The sequence below is a fragment of the Pristiophorus japonicus genome, chromosome 19 (genome assembly GCF_044704955.1).
Source record: "Pristiophorus japonicus isolate sPriJap1 chromosome 19, sPriJap1.hap1, whole genome shotgun sequence".
Lineage (NCBI taxonomy): Eukaryota > Metazoa > Chordata > Chondrichthyes > Pristiophoridae > Pristiophorus > Pristiophorus japonicus.
Window position 1 is genome coordinate 34588303 of NC_091995.1, and position 18460 is coordinate 34606762.

The window sequence follows — 18460 nt, forward strand, 5'->3', positions numbered from 1 at the left end:
TTCATTGGCTGTAAAGTGCTTTGGGAGGCCCTGCGGTAAGTGCAAGTCTTTCTTTAATAGACTGCCAATATCCACCATGTTCTGAAGAAGAATTGTCAGCGGGAGAGGGTGGCAGGTGACTGGAACTCTGCCTCAGCGCACGCTGTTGATTGTCCGATTCAAGGGCTGTTGGATCGACTGGGCACGGCGAATACAGTAAAATCGGCCAGCAAGGAGCACACACCCACAAGGGAGCCCTCGTGATTTCCCTGCACCCACTGTTCAGGGAAATCCCGGCCCTCCGGCCATCCAACAGGGCCAGGTTCAGGACCAGGAACATCTGACCCGGATGACATGTCCAGCCCTTTTCCAGCCATTCAAGCAGCGCTTCGAGTAATGGTTTGCGCTCTCTCGCTCATTTTAGCCTCAACTTATAAACACCCGATTCCGTGGGGGTGCATTCTTGGAGGCAATTTCAACCAAACCCATCATCATCATCATAGGCAGTCCCTCCGGGCCGTGAGTGACTTGCTTCCACACTAAAAACGAGTTCTCAGCTGACTGATGAACTCATGTTAAACGGTGTTGGATGCCTGTGTGTGAATTATTTTAACGCGGGGTGGCCGTTGCACACCAGCCACCACACGGGCTTGACGGAGCAAGGTCTTGGTCCAATGGCGAGGGGATGCGAGACGACTGGAGACCAGGCTCCGGCACATGTAGCCAATGCACACTCACAGACTCAAACATACTATTGTCCTCCATCCTTCCTCCTTCCCACAGGACCTCTCCCTCTACGTGGAATTCATTGTCCGCAATGTGAGCCTCATCACCTCACAGCCTCGCTATTGGCCCGTGCTGCGCCATCCCTTGGTCTAGTCCACGCTGCACCATCTTAAGCATCCATCGGGAAACTGACAGGATCGAAGACAACGCTGGTTTTACCGGGCCCCCCACCCTCCCTGGCCCGAATTTATTTCCCTTTGATGTCAGTGGAGAGCAATGTCGGTGTAAAACCTGCGTTCCAGCCGATCCCGTGGGATTCGTGCACCGCCGAGATAGTTACAAATCCTGAATTCGCATTTCCACTGGGCGGAAAATGGGAGCCAGCGAATCAGCCATCAGAGTTACGCTTCGCACGGCTCACGTTTCCACAATTGAAACAGAAATCGGGCAATGTGTAAAACCCTGCAGCCCCTCTGCTAGCTCCCACTTCCCACCATTTGGAAACACAGGAACAGGAGTGGGCAGTTCAGCCCCTCGAAATGGTTCCGCCATTCAATGAGATCACGGCTGACCTGCGACCTAACTCCACATACCCGCCTTTGGCCCCATAGCCCTTAATGCCTTTGGTTAACAGAAAGCTGTCAATCTCAGATTTAAAATTCCATTTGTGGAACATAAGAACATAAGAAATAGGAGCAGGAGTAGGCCTTACAGCCCCTCGAGCCTGCTCCGCCATTTAATACAATCATGGTTGATCCGATTATGGACTCGTCCACTTCCCTGCCCGCTCCCCATAACCCCTTATTCCCTTATCGGTTAAGAAGCTGTCTATTTCTGTCTTAAATTTATTCAATGTCCCAGCTTCCACAGCTCTCTGTGCAGCGAATTCCACGGATTTACAACCCTCTGAGAGAAGAAATTTCTCCTCATCTCAGTTTTAAATGGGCGGCTCCTTATCCTAAGATTGTGCCCATTAGTTCGAGTCTCCCCCATCAGTGGAACCATCCTCTCTGTATCCACCTTCTCAAGCCCCCTCATAATTTTATACGTTTCGATAAGATCACCTCTCATTCTTCTGAATTCCAATGAGTAGAGGCCCAACCTACTCAACCTTTCCTCATAAGTCAAACCCCTCACCTCCGGAATTACCCTAGTCAACCTTCTCTGAACAGCCTCCAAAGCAAATATACCCTTTCTTAAATATGGAAACCAAAACTGCATGCAATATTCCAGATGTGGCCTCACCAATACCCTGTAAAACTGTAGCAAGAATTCCCTGCTTTTATACTCCATCCCTTTTGCAATAAACACCAAGATTCCATTGGCCTTCCTGATCTCTTGCTGTACCTGCATACTGCCTCAGAGAGCTGTGGAAGCTGGGACATTGAATAAATTTAAGACAGAAATCGACAGTTTCTTAAACGATAAAGGGTTATGGGGAGCGGGCGGGGAAGTGGAGCTGAGTCCATGATCAGATCAGCCATGATCTTATTGAATGGCGGAGCAGGCTCGAGGGGCCGCATTTGTATTTCCTCCAACCTTTGTATCGTCAGCAAACTTGGCTATGTTACACTGGGTTCTTTCTTCCAAGTCGTTAATATAGATTGCATATATTTGGGGTCCAAACAATGATTCCTGCGGCTCCCCACTAGTTACTGATTGCCAACCCAAGAATGAACCATTTATCCTGACTCTCTGTTTTCTATTAGTTAGCCAACTCCTGTTCCTATTTCTTATGTTCTTAAGTACCCCCAGGTCCCTCTGTACTGCAGCACTTTACAATTTTTCTCCATTTAAATAATAACTTGCTCTTTGATTTTTTTTTTCTGCCAAAGGAAGAGAGTTCCAAACCTCGACCGCTCGTTTCGTGTAGAAATGTTTCCTAGTTTCACTCCTGAAAGGCCTGGCTCTAATTGGTAGAGTACGGGGGTGAAATTGGGTTTCTTTGCGCTTCCCGTTAATGCCCCCCCCGGGGGGGGGGGGGGTAAGATAACACGACACAGACGGTTTGGTGACCGGGCGCGGCGAGATCAGCGACACCCGCCATATTCACCGGTGCTACGGCGTTACGCCCCGATCCCCTTCACCCGGAGATCGTGATGTCATTGCCGTGCGCGTCGCCCCGTTGGTGCCCCGGTCCTGAACTTACGTCCCCCTCCCCCTTCCCCCCTCCCCCGCCCCCCGCAGCAGCGCCGGGCGGAAACAGTAACGGCTACAGGCGGCGTGCATCGGGCGGCCGGCCGCTTCGGGGGCGATGCGTAAAGGCGAGGTGCCGAAGTGGGTGTAACAACAAAAACACGACCTTTCTTGCAGCTTTTCTTTTTGCGAGATCCAGCCCGCGATGGATGAGCCACCCGGTACGCTACTTGAGTGCCGGATTGATCGTGCGGGATGGTGGCTGGCGTCGTGGAGAAGGTAGACTTTGGCTCCCCTTGCAGAGGCTACAGCGAATGGCCCTTCGCTCTGAGGGAGGGAAGAAACCTTCCAACACACCACTGCTGCACGGCCCAGTGTGCAGCGTCGCTGAACAAAGCAAGCGCTCTGCTCGGAACTCCTTCACGGCAAGCGAGCCCCGGGTGGGCAGAGGAAACGTTTCAAGGACACCCTCAAAGCCTCCTTGATAAAGTGCAACATCCCCACCGACACCTGGGAGTCCCTGGCACAAGACCACCCTAAGTGGAGGAAGTGCATCCCGGGAGGGCGCTGAGCACCTCGAGTCTCGTCGCCGAGAGCGTGCAGAAACCAAGCGCAGACAGCAGAAGGAGCGTGCGGCAAACCAGTCCCACCCACCCTTTCCTCCAACCACTGTCTGTCCCACCTGTGACAGAGACTGGTTTTCGTATTGGACTGTTCAATCACCTAAGGACTCATTTATAGAGCGGAAGCAAGTCTTCCTCGATTCCGAGGGACTGCCTATGATGATGATGAACTCACCGCCCCTCCAGCCCGCTGCCCTTTGTGACCCAGGAGGGAAGTGCAGCGTCTGATTTAGTGATCCACTTCCTTCTTGGAGCTCAAACGCCAAATTTTTAAAAAGTTTGCAATGATTAGTGCCTGGCAATAATTTTTCAAACTTTTGAAAGTTAGCACCCCGAATCCCAATTCCCCCCCCACCCCCGCCCCCATGAACCCCTAGTCCTCGACTCCCCGACTCGCCGAAATAGTTTCTCGCTATCTACCCTATCATAAGAACATAAGAATTGGTGCAGGAACAAGCCATTCGGCACCTCGAGCCTGCTCTGCCACTCGATGAGATCATGGCTGATCTTCTATCTCAACTCCACTTTCCTGCACTGTCCCCATATCCCTTGATTCCCTTAATATCCAAAACGCTATTGATTTCTGTCTTGAATATACTCAATGACTGAGCTGCCACATCAGTTCCCATTAATATCTTCAAAACTTCAATCAAATCAGCCCTTTCTACTAAATTCCACAGAATACAACCCTAATTTGTGTAATTGCTCCTCGTAATTTAACCTTTGGAGTCCAGGTATCATTTTGGTGAACCTACGCTGCACTCCCTCCTAGGCCAGTGTATCTTTCTGTAAGCGGTTTCCCTTGGGTGTTTTCAGAGCACCTCCATTTTACAATAGTTCTAGAGCTGGGAGTGATTACTGTACTGAACAGATGAATAAGTCATGAACGAATACCTTGGTCTCGAGCTGCAATGCTTTTATTAAAGTTAAAGCACATACACCTGCACCCAGTAAAACCACACACACCCTGGTGTGTAAAACAAACAAATGCAGTTCAATACACAGTTTGGCCCATCTAAACGGGCCCCTAATGCGAAGTACCCATGTCTAACACCTTCCCTGAAAACCCCATAGCATTTGGTTGGGAGAACGCATGATACCCCATCACACTGTGACCTTAAAAGATGTGTGTGCAGAGATGATGCTCACTGATTCGTTGGCTTACTCACTGCTCCTTCTGATGAAAAGGTGTCTCTTCTGGTTTCTTCTCTCCGTCCCATATGGATGGTTGGATTCTTGTAGAGGTGAAGTTGTGAAGCAAGAGAGAGGGAGCTGTGTCCACATGGCCTTCTTTTATACCCCCATACTGTCCGCCCCTTTCAGCCCGAATCAAGTTTCGAGGCTTCTTGTGGGTGTGTCTTCTTTTTGGCTCAATAAAGTTTTCTTCCTTTGTTTCGAGGTTTCCTGTTTTTCCAGTGATGGGTTTCGCTTCCGAGCGGTCTGGGCTTAATGGCTTTTTATTGTTCTGGTATCTCATCCAGTTAATGGCTCGATCACTGATCAGTTCACGTGACGATTTCACATTGCTTAACAAATGGACTCTCCATTTGCTCATCACCTGCGATGAATTGCCTTATCTTGGCTGTTGTCCTCCCAGACACCCTGCCCATCATTCCAAGTCCAACATGGAAGAAGTATCTGGGCCCCTCCCACAAACGACTTCCAGCTTTTTTTCTGCGGTCAGAAATTAAAACGCAAGGTCTAGATAACCAATAAAATCCTTGAGGATTAAAACGCAATGTCCAGATCCTTGGGGATTAAAACGCAATGTCTAGATCCTTGGGGAGTCGATCCTTATACTTCCTAAGGGGTGGAGCCCAGAACTGAACACATTACTCCAGGTGTGGTCTAACCAGGGACATGTGAATTTTCAGCCCCATGTGCTGCATCAGTCATCATTTATATTTAACCTGGTGCCGATATCAAGAAAACCCTGGTCAGGCAGAACATGGGTGACATTGAGACACTCGCTCCTTCTGTTGTGCTCAAACAGTGGGCTTCAATCTCAACCTCCGACCACTGCAAGTTATACACATGCCGTACCGGCTATCATTCTTGCTTCTCCTTGTTAGATGCAAAGCAGACAACTCAATGTAATGACCATGGGATAGATTCTCGTCCTGACTGACTGGGCGGAGTTCATAAAGGAGACCTCACAGAGGGAAAACCGCAGTGGGAGCGCCCTGGACAGGCTGAGGGAGACTGAATGGAAGCGGGAGAGGTGAAACTATTGGAGGTGACACTGGATATGGGCGTGGACCAGAACAACAACAACTTGCATTTATATAGCGCCTTTAATACAATAAGATGTCCCTTCACAGGTTATAAAACAGAATTTGACACCGAGCCACATAAGGAGATATTGGGGTAGATGACCAAAAGCTTGGTCAAAGAGGTAGGTTTTAAGGAGCGTCTTGAAGGAAGAAAGAGAGGTAGAGAGGCGGAGTGGTTTAGGCAAGGAATTCTGGAGCTTGGGGCCCAGGCAGCTGAAGGCATGGCCACCGATGGTTGAGCGATTATAATCAGGGGTGCTCAAGAGGGCAGAATTGGAGGAGCACAGCCATTTCAGAGGGTTTGTGGGGGTGGGGGAGATTACAGAGATAGGGAGGGAGGTAACGGCCATGGAGGGATTTGAAAATAAGGATGAGAATCTTAAAATTGAGGGATTGCTTAACTGGGAGCCAGTGTAGGTAAGCGAGCATATGGGTGAACAGGATGGGTGAGCGGGACTTGGTGCGAGTTAGGACGCAGGCAGCCGAGTTTTGGATCACCAGTAGTTTACATAGGGTAGAATGTGGAAGGCCGGCCAGGAGTGCGTTGGAAGAGTCAAGTCTGGAGGTAACAAAGGCATGAATGAGGGCTTCAGCAGCGGATGAGCTGAGGCAGGAGCGGTGTCGAGCATTGTGCCAGAGATGGAAATAGGCGGTCTTAGTTATGCTGCAGATATGCAGTTTGAAGCTCATCTCAGGGTCAAAATACCACACCAAGGTTGCGAACAGTGTGGTTCAACCACAGACAGTTACCAGGGAAAGGGATGGAGTCGGTGGCTCGGGAGCAGATTGTGTGGTGGGCTCGAGAGAAGTGGTACTGAGGTAGAGCTGGGTGCCATCAGCGTACATGTGGAAACCGATGCTGTGTTCTTGGATAATGTCGCCGAGGGGCAGCCTGTAGATAAGAAATAGGAGCAGGAATAGGCCATTAGGCCCCTCGATCCTGCTCCACCATTCAATAAGATCATGGTTGATCTTCTATCTCAACTCCACTGTCAGGTGAAATCTGAAACAGATGGAATCGCATTTTGCCATCAGTTGTACCACTTGCCCAATATTCAGGTCTATTGAAAACAATGCCCCTCACACCATCCCAACTCGGAAATAAGAACATACAAACATAAGAAATAGGAGCAGGAATAGACCATTCAGCCCCTCGAGCCTGCTCCGCAATTCAATAAGATCATGGCTGATCTTCTACCTCAACTCCACTTCACTATCCCCATTTCCCTTGATTCCCTTAATGTTCAAAAATATGCCGATCTCCATCTTGAATATACTCAAAGACTGAGCCTCCACAGCCCTCTGGGGTAGGGAATTCCAGAAATTCACCACCCTCTGAGTGAAGACATTTCTCCTCATCTCAGTCCTAAATGGTCGACCCCTTATTCTGAGACTGTGACCCCTGGTTCTAGACTCCCCAGCCAGGGGAAACATCCTTCCTGCATCCACCCTGTCAAGCCCTGTAAGAATTTTGTATGTTTCAATGCGGTACCTCTCATTCTTCTAAACTCTAGAGAATATAGGCCTAGTCTGCTCAATCTCTCCTCATAGGGCAATCCCCCCATCCCAGGAATCAGGCTGGTGAATCTTTGTTGCATTCCCTCTATGGCAAACATATCCTTCCTGAGGTAAGGGGACCAAAACTGTACACAATACTCCAGGTGTGGTCCCACCAGGGCCCTATATAATTGCAGTAAAATGTCTATCGCCATTCCTTCATCGTCACTGGGTCAAAATCCTGGAACTCTCTTCCAAACCGCACTGTGGGAGTACCTTCACCACACGACTGCAGCGGTTCAAGAAGGCGGCTCACCACCACCTTCTCAAGGGCAATTTGGGATGGGCAATAAATACTGGCCTTGCCAACGACGCCCACTTCCCAGGAAGAATATTTTAAAAATTCAGTCATACCGCCCGATGCCTCTAGGTGTGTCCCTGAAGTCACACTGTGGAGAAGGTTGGGCCTGAAATTCCGGCCTTGCCGGGTCCGTACGGAACACGCATGCACATGTGCCGAAAACCGTTTTTTCCGATCTGTCAAGCTCTGGCTTGACAGATCGGGAAGAAGGACAGTCACATGGGCGAGATTGGGCTATTTGCCCATCCCTTGTCCAGCGAATGTCCTTAAAACTCTTGCACCTGGTTAAAACAGGTGCATAGCCTACTTTTACCAGCATAAGAGTTTTAAAACATATAAAAAATAAAATTTAAAAGTACATTTTAATGTTAAAAACCCTGCCCGCTAAGGTAAGTTTATTTTAAACCCTAATTACAAACATTTTTAAAAACCGGAAAAATAATATTTTTTTGTAACACATTTATTAACTTTAATTTAAATGAATGTTAAATATGTGATTTTTTCCCCCTATTTTTTATTGGTGTTTCGGGGGTGGGGGGGTGTTTTATTATGAATGAGAATACTTGACCTTGATTGGCTGTCCAGTGCCATGTGACTCCAGCTTCTCCCTGCACATCTCCGAGATGTGAGCGCGCTCCGATGCACCGGGGGAGGAGACCTCCGACCGGGATCACTGGAGGGTGCAGCAGCAAATGGTAGGTGTGGATCTTTTTTAACTGTTTTCTGGCACCCGCCCGCGGGAAGCCCAGCACTGGGATTTCGGGCACAATTAACTTTAATTTAAATGAATGCTAAATATGTGAGTGTTTTAAAAATTTGTATTTGGGTGTTTGGGGCGGGGGGGGGGGGGGTGGGGAGGCGTGCTCATTCATTATAATGGCCTTGAAATGCCGGCCTCCCTGGGTCCATACGGAATACATACGGACCCGGCGAGGCTCCGCAAAAGCCGGTTTTCATAACACGCGATGCACATAGAAACACAAAAAATAGCTGCAGGAGTAGGCCATTTGGCCCTTCGAGCCTGCACCGCCATTCAATAAGATCATGGCCGATCATGCAACTTCAGTACCCCTTTCCTGCTTTCTCTCCATACCCCTTGATCCCTTTAGCCGTAAGGGCCATATCTAACTCCCTTCTGAATATATCTAATGAACTGGCCTCAACAACTCTTCGTGGTAGAGAATTCTACAGGTTAACAACTCTCTGAGTGAAGAAGTTTCTCCTCATTTCAGTCCTAAATGGCTTACCCGTTATCCTTAGACTGTGACCCCTGGTTCTGGACTTCCCCAATATCGGGAACATTCTTCCTGCATCTAACCTGTCCAGTCCCGTCAGAATTTTATATGTTTGTATGAGATCCCCTCTCATTCTTCTAAACTCCAGTGAATATAAGTCTAGTCGATGCAGTCTTTCTTCATATGTCAGTCCTGCCATCCCGAGAATCAGTCTGGTGAACCTTCGCTGCACTCCCTCAATAGCAAGCACGTCCTTCCTCAGATTAGGAGACCAAAACCGAAAACCGGCTTTTCCAATCTGTCAAGTTTTAGCTTCCCCGGGAGAAGGACATTCAGAAGGGAAAGATTGCGTTATTTGCCCATCCCTTGCCCAGCGAATGTCCTTAAAACTCTTGCTTCTGGTTAAAACAGGTGCACAGCCTACTTTTACCAGCGTAAGAGTTTTAAAACATATATATAAAACATATAAAAATAAAATTTATAAACACTTTTTTCTGTTAAAAACCTTGCTCACTAAGGTAAGTTTATTTTAAACCCTAATTACAAAACTTAAAGAAGAATCGGAAAAATATATATTTTTTGTAACACACTTATTAACTTTAATTTAAATACGTGCGGTGTTTTTTTAATGTTTTATTTGTGTTTAGGTGTTGGTGGAGGGGGGAGGGGGAATGGGGCATTCTCATTCATAATAATGGGAACTCCTACTTACTGAGTTCCCATTATTATGAATGAGAAAATACTTTACAAAAGCAAAATACTGCGGATGCTGGAATCTGGAATAAAAACAGAAAATGCTGGAAATCTCAGCGGGTCAGGCAGCGTCTGTGGAGAGGAAACAGAGTTAATGTTTCGGATCTGTGACCCTTCGTCAGAACTACTTTATCTTTACCTTGAGAAGAAGCTTTACCTTGATTGCGTGTCCAGGCCCACATGACTCCAACTCCAGCTCTACGTCCGTCTAGATGTGCACACGCTCCGATGCGCTTGTCTCTGAGGCCTAAAACCGCAATCGCTGATGGGCGCCCGAGCTAAAAGTAAGTGCGCATCTTTTCTCTTGTTTTCACGCGAACGCTCGCAGGAAGCCTCTGACCGAGATTTCAGGCCCAATGAGAATTCCTACTTACGGAGTTCCCATTATTATGAATGAGAATACTTCACCTTGATTGGCTGTCTTTCTACAAGGCATGTAAATCATCATCATCATAGTCAGTCCCTCGAAATCGAGGAAGACTTGCTTCCACTCTAAAAATGAGTTCTCAGGTGGCTGTACAGTCCAATGCAGGAATTACAGTCTCTGTCACGGGTGGGACAGACAGCGGTTGGAGGAAAGGGTGGGGTGGGGAGTCTGGTTTGCCGCACGCTTCTTCCGCTGCCTGCGCTTGGTTTCTGCATGCTCTCGGCGATGAGAATCAAGGTGCTCAGTGCCCTCCCAGATGCTCTTCCTCCACTTTGGGTGATCTTGGACCAGGGATTCCCAGGTGCCAGTGGGGATGTTGCACTTTGTCAAGGCGGCTTTGAAGGTGCCCTTTCTTGCTGTCCGGAGGAGGCGGGGGGTCCCCAATAGAGTGCTCTCTACGCAGGAGTCCTTCCTTTATTTATTGGGGATGTGACCTGGAGGGCGTTGTATGGAGCAGTCCCGTGCAATTGTTTTTTAAGTCGGTTCTCAAACTCCCAGGCCGCCTGCAATTTCTGCGGTCAGGAAGAGTCCGTGTTCCATGTTTATGCGGAGTGTGCCAGGTTGCAGCCCCTCTTCCAATATTTGAAGGGGCTGCTGCTCAAATTCTGGGTTGCACTTCAGTCCCACGCTCCTGATCTTTGGGCACCCTGTGCGGAGGGGAGCAGGCAGGTCGGAAGGCCTCCTCGTAGGACTGCTCCTGGGCATGGCCAAGGTGGCCACCAGCCGGTCCAGGCAGCGGGCGGTCGAGGGGATCGTTCAGCCCGACTGCCTGCCTCTCTTCCGCGCGTACATCCGAGCCAGGGTGTCCTTGGAGATGGAGCACGCGGTGTCCACCGGCGCGCTCGTGGCCTTCCGCGAGAGCTGGGCGCCGGAGGGACTGGAGTGCATCATCACCCCCGGGAACAGAATTTTAATTTGATTCTTCAATGTTAAAAGTTTAATTTGTCGGTTTTAGTGCCCCTTTAATAAGGGGGCACTTGATTTATAGTTTCAACCAAAATAGTTGAGGGTGGCGTTGGGGCGTTTCCTCTGCCCTGCTGGCATGTAAAGCGCTCATCACGAGTAACAGGGCGGTAGTTAATAAGGAGTGGCAGGCTCTGCTCACACCAACACATCCTGGCTTTTGTGGAAATCGAAAGTGAGCAAGCGGCAGACCAGTTGCTGGCCAAATGGCCGCTGGAAGTGAAATGCAAGGCATGATGACTGAGACGGTGTGTTCAATCTGTCTGGATTTTTACCGAAGCCCAGTGACTGCACCGTGCGGGCACAGCTTCTGTAGGCTGTGCCTGCTGCAGCACTGGGAGCGAGGGGAGGACACCTTCTCCTGCCCTCGCTGCGAGAAGGAGTTTGGCCAGCGGAGCATCTATCCCAACAAGCGCCTGTCGAGAAGGGCGGAGAGAGCCCGGAGGTGCGTTCTGGCCGAGGGGGAGCCCCAGTGCCAAGCCCCAGCTGGGCAAGCGGGGGCTAACGCCGTGCCCCCCACAGCTGCCGGTCCCGGAGCACAGCCCAGCAGTTCGGTCAAAGAGCTGGCTGCCCAGTACAAGGTACGGGAGAGACAGGAGAGAGCAAGGAAGAACGGAGAGAAAGTAAGAAAGAGAGATAGAAAGAACGCAGAGAGACAGAAAGAACGAAGATAGAAAGAACGCAGAGAGAAAGAACGAAGGTAGAAAGAACGCAGAGAGAGAGAGAACGAGGAGAGAGATAGAGAGAAAGAACGGAGAGAGAGAGAAAGAACAGAGAGAAAGAATGAACGGAAGAGAGAAAGAATGAACGGAGAGAGAGAGAAAGAACAGAGAGAGAGAACGGAGAGAGAGAGAAAGAATGAACGGAGAGAGAGAAATAAGCGAAAGGAGAGAAGAAAGAGAGAGAAAGAACTTGGTCTAGAAGTTTGTCTGGGGCGGTGGGACAGAACGGGCGGTGTCGAATCGGGCGTCCTTATACGCAGCGCCTGACTGCAATTAACGGAATCTCAGGCTCCTGCGCCGCCGCCCCAGACGAACTTCGAGGCCCTTGCCTTTCTATAGCACCTCTCATGTCCACAGGACGTTCCCAAGCGCATAATAGCCAATGAAGTGCAGTCACCGTTACACAATGCAACAATAGTTCCCGGTGCAAACAGCGGTTTTATCCTAAAGGATGAATGTCAAAATATAACCGTCGAACTGTCCAGTAACATATGACAGTGAATCAGCTTCAGTCAGTTGGAAATTCTGCTTATAATCATTTTATTCTTTAACTTCAGCATAAAAAGCAATTTACAAGTGGAGTATAGTCACAGATAAGAACATAAGAAATAGGAGCAGGAGTAGGCCATATGGCCCCTCAAGCCTGCTCCGCCATTCAATAAGATCATGGCTGATCCGATCATGGACTCAGCTCCACTTCCCCGCCCGCTCCCCATAACCCCTTATCCCCTTATCGTTTAAGAAACTGTCTATTTCTGTCTTAAATTTATTTCCAGCTTCCACAGCTCTCTGAAGCATTCCACAGATTTACAACCCTCAGAGAAGAAATTTCTCCTCATCTCAGTCTTAAATGGGCGGCCCCTTATTCTAAGATCATGCCCTCTAGTTCTAGTCTCCCCCATCAGTGGAAACATCCTCTCTGCATCCACCTTATCAAGCCCTCTCATAATCTTATATGTTTCAATAAGATCACCTGAATTCCAATGAGTAGAGGCCCAACCTACTTAACCTTTCCTCATAAGCCAACCCCCTCATCTCCGGAATCAACTTAGTGAACCTTCTCTGAACTGCCTCCAAAGCAAGTATATCCTTTCACAATATGGAAACCAAAACTGCACGCAGTATTCCAGATGTGGCCTCACCAATACCCTGTATAACTGTAACAAGACTTCCCTGCTTTTATACTCCATCCCCTTTGCAATAAAGGCCAAGATTCCATTGGCCTTCCTGATCACTTGCTGTACCTGCATACTATCCTTTTGTGTTTCACGCACAAGTACCCCCAGGTCCCGCTGTACTGCACCACTTTGCAATCTTTCTCCATTTAAATAATAACTTGCTCTTTGATTTTTTTCTGCCAAAGTGCATGACCCTCACACTTTCCCTCATTATACTCCATCTGCCAAATTTTTGCCCACTCACTTAGCCTGTCTATGTCCTTTTGCTAATTTTTTGTGTCCTCCTCACACATTGCTTTTCCTCCCATCTTTGTATCGTCAGCAAACTTGGCTATATTACACTCAGTCCCTTCTTCCAAGTCGTTAATATAGATTGTACATAGTTGGGGTCCCAGCACTGATCCCTGCAGCACACCATTAGTTATTGGTTGCTAACCAGAGAATGAACTATTTATCTCAGCTCTGTTTTCTGTTAGTTAGCCAATCCTCTATCCATGCTAATATATTACCCCCAACCCCGTGAACTTTTATCTTGTGCAGTAACCTTTTATGAGGCACCTTGTCAAATGCCTTTTGGAAGTCCAGATACACCACATCCACTGGCTCCCCTTTATCCACCCTGTCTGTTACATTCTCAGAGAATTCCAGCAAATTTGTCAAATATGACTTCCCCTTCATAAATCCATGCTGACTCTGCCTGACCGAATTTTGTTTTTCCAAATGTCCAGCTACTGATTCTTTAATAATGGACTCCAACATTTTCCCAACCACAGATGTTAGGCTAACTGGTCGATAGTTTCCTGCTTTTTGTCTGCCTCCTTTTTTAAATAGGGGTGTTAGATTTGCAGTTTTCCAATCTGCTGGGACCTCTCCATGGAGCGCGCGAATCTAGTCATGGGTATTTCCGATCTCTCAAACAACGGAAAAACGCTTACATTTATACACTGTTTTTCTTATCAAACTGCAGCAGGCATTGTCTAATAGTATAGTGTCTGGTAACTGCATAGACGAGAGACACAAGTCTGCAGGGGGGGGAGGGGGGTGGGAGGGGGAAATGGCCACTGTCCCGTTTCGGACAGATAATTCGAATTATTACCGCCTGGTGGGCAGGGGGAAGAGTCGGGACATTAGGCTCCTTAAATCAAAAAATGCTTCCCAGTGCTTTCGGGCGCTATTGGAGGCAATGGAAGCAGCGCTGATGATGTCAGCCGCGTTGCGCTGACGCATCGCAATGTCCCTCCGCTTCGCTTAAAGGGGAGGGACGCTGAGAGGCCGAGTGAGGCCCCCGGGGCGTCCACTTGGCCAGCAGGGAGGGGTTTCGACTGAATCAGCGGCCACCGTTGTCGGGCCGACACAGGAGTTGGCTGGCAATTAAAACAAAATGGCGGCCACGGCGGTCCGCCCTCCCCTTTAAGCACGAAGCTGTCGGGCGCACCAATTCCGCGGGGCGCAAAAGAGTTCAGCGGCGGGCGGTAAGGAGTCGACTCGCCGGACGGGGCAAGAACGACAGGGTGTGGCGGAAACCCGCTGGCCCCCACCCCCCGGCACGGGGGCAATTGTGGACGGGTCATGCCCTGCGACTACCCCCAGGCAGAACGGCCTTACCGCCCCTCAGACGCGGTAACGGGCCTCACAAAAAGGGGGCAATTTCGGCCCCAACATCTTCTTAAACATTCATCATCATCATTATCATCATCGTAGGCAGTCCCTCGGAATCGAGGAAGACTTGCTTCCCCTCTTTGCATGAGTTCTTAGGTGGCTGAACAGTCCAATACGAGAACCACCGTCTCTGTCACAGGTGGGACAAATAGTCGTTGAGGGAAGGGGTGGGTGGGATTGGTTTGCTGCATGCACTTTCCGCTGCCTGTGCTTGATTTCTGCATGCTTCCGGCGATGAGACTCGAGGTGCTCAGCGCCCTCCTGGATGCCCTTCCTCCACTTAGTACGGTCTTTGGCCAGGGACTCCCAGGTGTCAGTGGGGATGTCGCACTTTATCAGGGAGGCTTTGAGAGTGACCTTGTAACGTTTCCTCTGCCCGCCTTTGGCTCGTTTGCCCTGAAGGAGTTCCGAGTAGAGTGCTTGCTTTGGGAGTCTCGTGTCTGGCATGCGGACAATGTGGCCTGCCCAGCGGAGCTGATCAAGTGGGGTCAATGCTTCAATGCTGGGGATGTTGGCCTGGTCGAGGACACTAATGTTGGTGCGCCTGTCCTCCCAGGGGATTTGTAGGATCTTGCGGAGACATCGCTGGTGGTATTTCTCCAGCGACTTGAGGTGTCTACTGTACATGGTCCGTGTCTCTGAGCCATACAGGAGGGCGGGTATTACTATGGCTCTGTAGACCATGAGCTTGGTGACAGTTTTGAGGGCCTGGTCTTCAAATACTCTTTTCCTCAGGTGGCCGAAGGCTGCACTGGCACGCTGGAGGCAGTGTTGGATCTCGTCGTCAATGCCTGCTCTTATTGATAGGATGAGATAAGGGAAGTGGTCCACATTATCCAGGGCCGCGCCGTGGATCTTGATGTTTGGGGGCAGTGCTGTGCGACGAGAACAGTCTGGTGGAGGACCTTTGTCTTACTGATGTTTAGCGTAAGGCCCATGCTTTCGTATGCCTCGGTAAATCAACAACGGTAGACGCACACAACACATCGTAGCCTTGCTGTGCGGGCATAAACCACTAGTCTCATGACTTTTCTTACCCCGGGCGAACGCGTCCGACCTGAAAAATTTATACGAAAGTACCTGGTGGTCCCGGAGGAGCATGGGATTCCAGTGGGGAGGTCTTCTCTTCCCGCGCTGTGAAGCGCGCTCCCGTCCTCCAGGTTCCCACGCAGAAGGTGCAGTCACTGCTCAGCCAATCAGGTACAGTATTCCACAGCTTTCTCATTAATAGTAATGGGAACTCCGTATCTACCAGTTCTCATTGCTATTAACGAGAAACATAAGAACATAAGAAATAGGAGCAGGAGTAAGTCATACGGCCCCTCGAGCCCGCTCCGCCATTTAATACGATCATGGCTGATCTGATCATGGACTCAGGTCCTCTTCCCTGCCCGCTCCCCATAACCTCTTATTCCCTTATCGGTTAAGAAACTGTCCATTTCTGTCTTAAATTTATTCAATGTCCCAGTTTCCACAGCTCTCTGAGGCAGCGAATTCCACAGATTTACAACCCTCTGAGAGAAGAAATTCCTCCTCATCTCAGATTTAAATGGGCGGTCCTTTATTCTAAGATTATGCCCTCTAGTTCAGTGGAAACATCCTCTCTGCATCCACCTGCAGACAAAAACCCAAGCACACTAAACACCATAATAAAAAATAAAAAATACACCTCACATAATTAAAATTAATTGCAATTAAAGTTAATAAATGCCTTGGAGAAAAAAAATATTTTCTCAATTTAAAAAAAAGTTGTAATTAAGGTTAAGAATAAACTTAGTGGGCAGGATTTTTTAACAATAAAATGTGTTTTTTAAATTTAATTTTATTATGTTTTTGTATATTTTAAAACTCTTGTGCCTGTAAAAATAGGCTATGTGCCTGCTTTTATCAGGCGCAAGAGTTTTGAAGACATTTTTAGGGCAAGATATGGGTAAATCCCACAATCTTGCCCTTGCAAATGTCCTCGCTCCCCGAGATATGGAGGATCTGTCAAGCCCTAGCTTGACAGATCGGAAAAGCCGGTTTTCAGCGCATGCGCATTGTGCACTGAAAACCGGCTTTTGCGATGCCTTCCCGGGTCCGTACCGGGAGACAGGAATTTCCACGCCATGATCTCTAAACATTTTATTCTATTCTATCCAAGGCTGGTTGGTTGCAAACACCAGCTGTTGCTAAGTGAAATCTCTCTCTCTCTGATGATACCAGCCACATGTTTTCCCCTACATCGAATGAACTAAAGATGAACACCATTCACAAGCCGAATTAACTGAATTCCATATGCCAACCGCGCGCTCTCTCTCCCAAAGCTTAAAATTTAAAATTCTCATCCTCGCATTAAAATGTATTCATAGCCTCCTGAATCTTTGTAACCTCCACTGGCCCGGCAACCCCTAAAACTCCAAACTTTCTGTTCCTCTGATGGACAGCCTGGGCTCAGTGGTGACATTCAGCTCAGAGCACAAAATTGTGAGTTCAAGCCCTACTCCCAATTTTCCTTATACACTACACATCTCATGATTTTCCTTATACACTACACTGCTCCTAATTTTCCTTATACACTGCACCTCTCCAAAATTACCTTACACATGACACCTCTCCCAATTTTCCTTATATATTACACCTCTCCCAATTTTCCTTGTACACTACACCTCTCTCAATTTTCCTTATACACTACATTCTCCTAATTTTCCTTATACACTACACCGCTCCCAATTTTCCTTATACACTGCACCTCTCCCAATTTTCCTTATATATTGCACTTCTCCCAATTGTCCTTATATATTGCACCTCTCCCAATTTTCCTTATATATTGTACCTCTCAATTTTCCTTATACATTACATTCTCCTAATTTTCCTTATACACTACATTCTCCCAATTTTCCTTATACATTGCACCTCTCCCAATTTTCCTTGTACACTACACCTCTCTCAATTTTCCTTATACACTACACTGCTCCTAATTTTCCTTATACACTGCACCTCTCCAAAATTACCTTACACATGACACCTCTCCCAATTTTCCTTATATATTACACCTCTCCCAATTTTCCTTGTACACTACACCTCTCTCAATTTTCCTTATACACTACATTCTCCTAATTTTCCTTATACACTACACCGCTCCCAATTTTCCTTATACACTGCACCTCTCCCAATTTTCCTTATATATTGCACTTCTCCCAATTGTCCTTATATATTGCACCTCTCCCAATTTTCCTTATATATTGTACCTCTCAATTTTCCTTATACACTACATTCTCCTAATTTTCCTTATACACTACATTCTCCCAATTTTCCTTATACATTGCACCTCTCCCAATTTTCCTTATATATTGCACTTCTCCCAATTGTCCTTATATATTGCACCTCTCCCAATTTTCCTTATATATTGCACCTCTCAATTTTCCTTATACACTACACCTCTCTCAATGTTCCTTATACACTACACCGCTCCCAATTTTCCTTATATATTGCACCTCTCCCAATTTTCCTTATACACTGCACCTCTCCCAATTTTCCTTTTACACTACACCACTCCCAATTTTCCTTATACACTGCACCTCTCCAAAATTTGCTTACACATGACACCTCTCCCAATTTTCCTTGTATATTGCACCTCTCTCAATTTTCCTTATACACTACACCTCTCCCAATTTTCCTTACAAAAGGCACCTCTCCCAATTTTCCTTATTCACTACACCTCACCCAATTTTCTTTATATATTGCACCTCTCCCAATTTTCCTTATATACTACACCTCTCCCAATTTTCCTTATATACTACACCTCTCTCAACTTTCCGCGTATATTACACCTCTCCCAACTTTCCGTGTGCATTACGCCTCTCCCAATTGTCCACTCCTTTCATTGAAGTCAATGTAACTGAATATCGGGCGTGTGGTATAACGGGCGACATTTTTGACTCTGCCT

General features: G+C 47.9%; 1 protein-coding gene across 1 annotated transcript in view; it reads left to right on the forward strand.

Moving 5' to 3' along the window:
• Positions 1 to 11110: 11110 nt before the first annotated feature.
• Positions 11111 to 18460, forward strand: part of LOC139230426 (E3 ubiquitin-protein ligase TRIM39-like) — a 30786-nt gene continuing 23436 nt past the window's right edge. Inside the window, exon 1 of the mRNA XM_070862264.1 lies at positions 11111 to 11554. Coding sequence (XP_070718365.1) covers positions 11180 to 11554 — 375 coding nt within the window. The 5' untranslated portion in view covers positions 11111 to 11179. The remainder of the gene's footprint in view (positions 11555 to 18460) is intronic.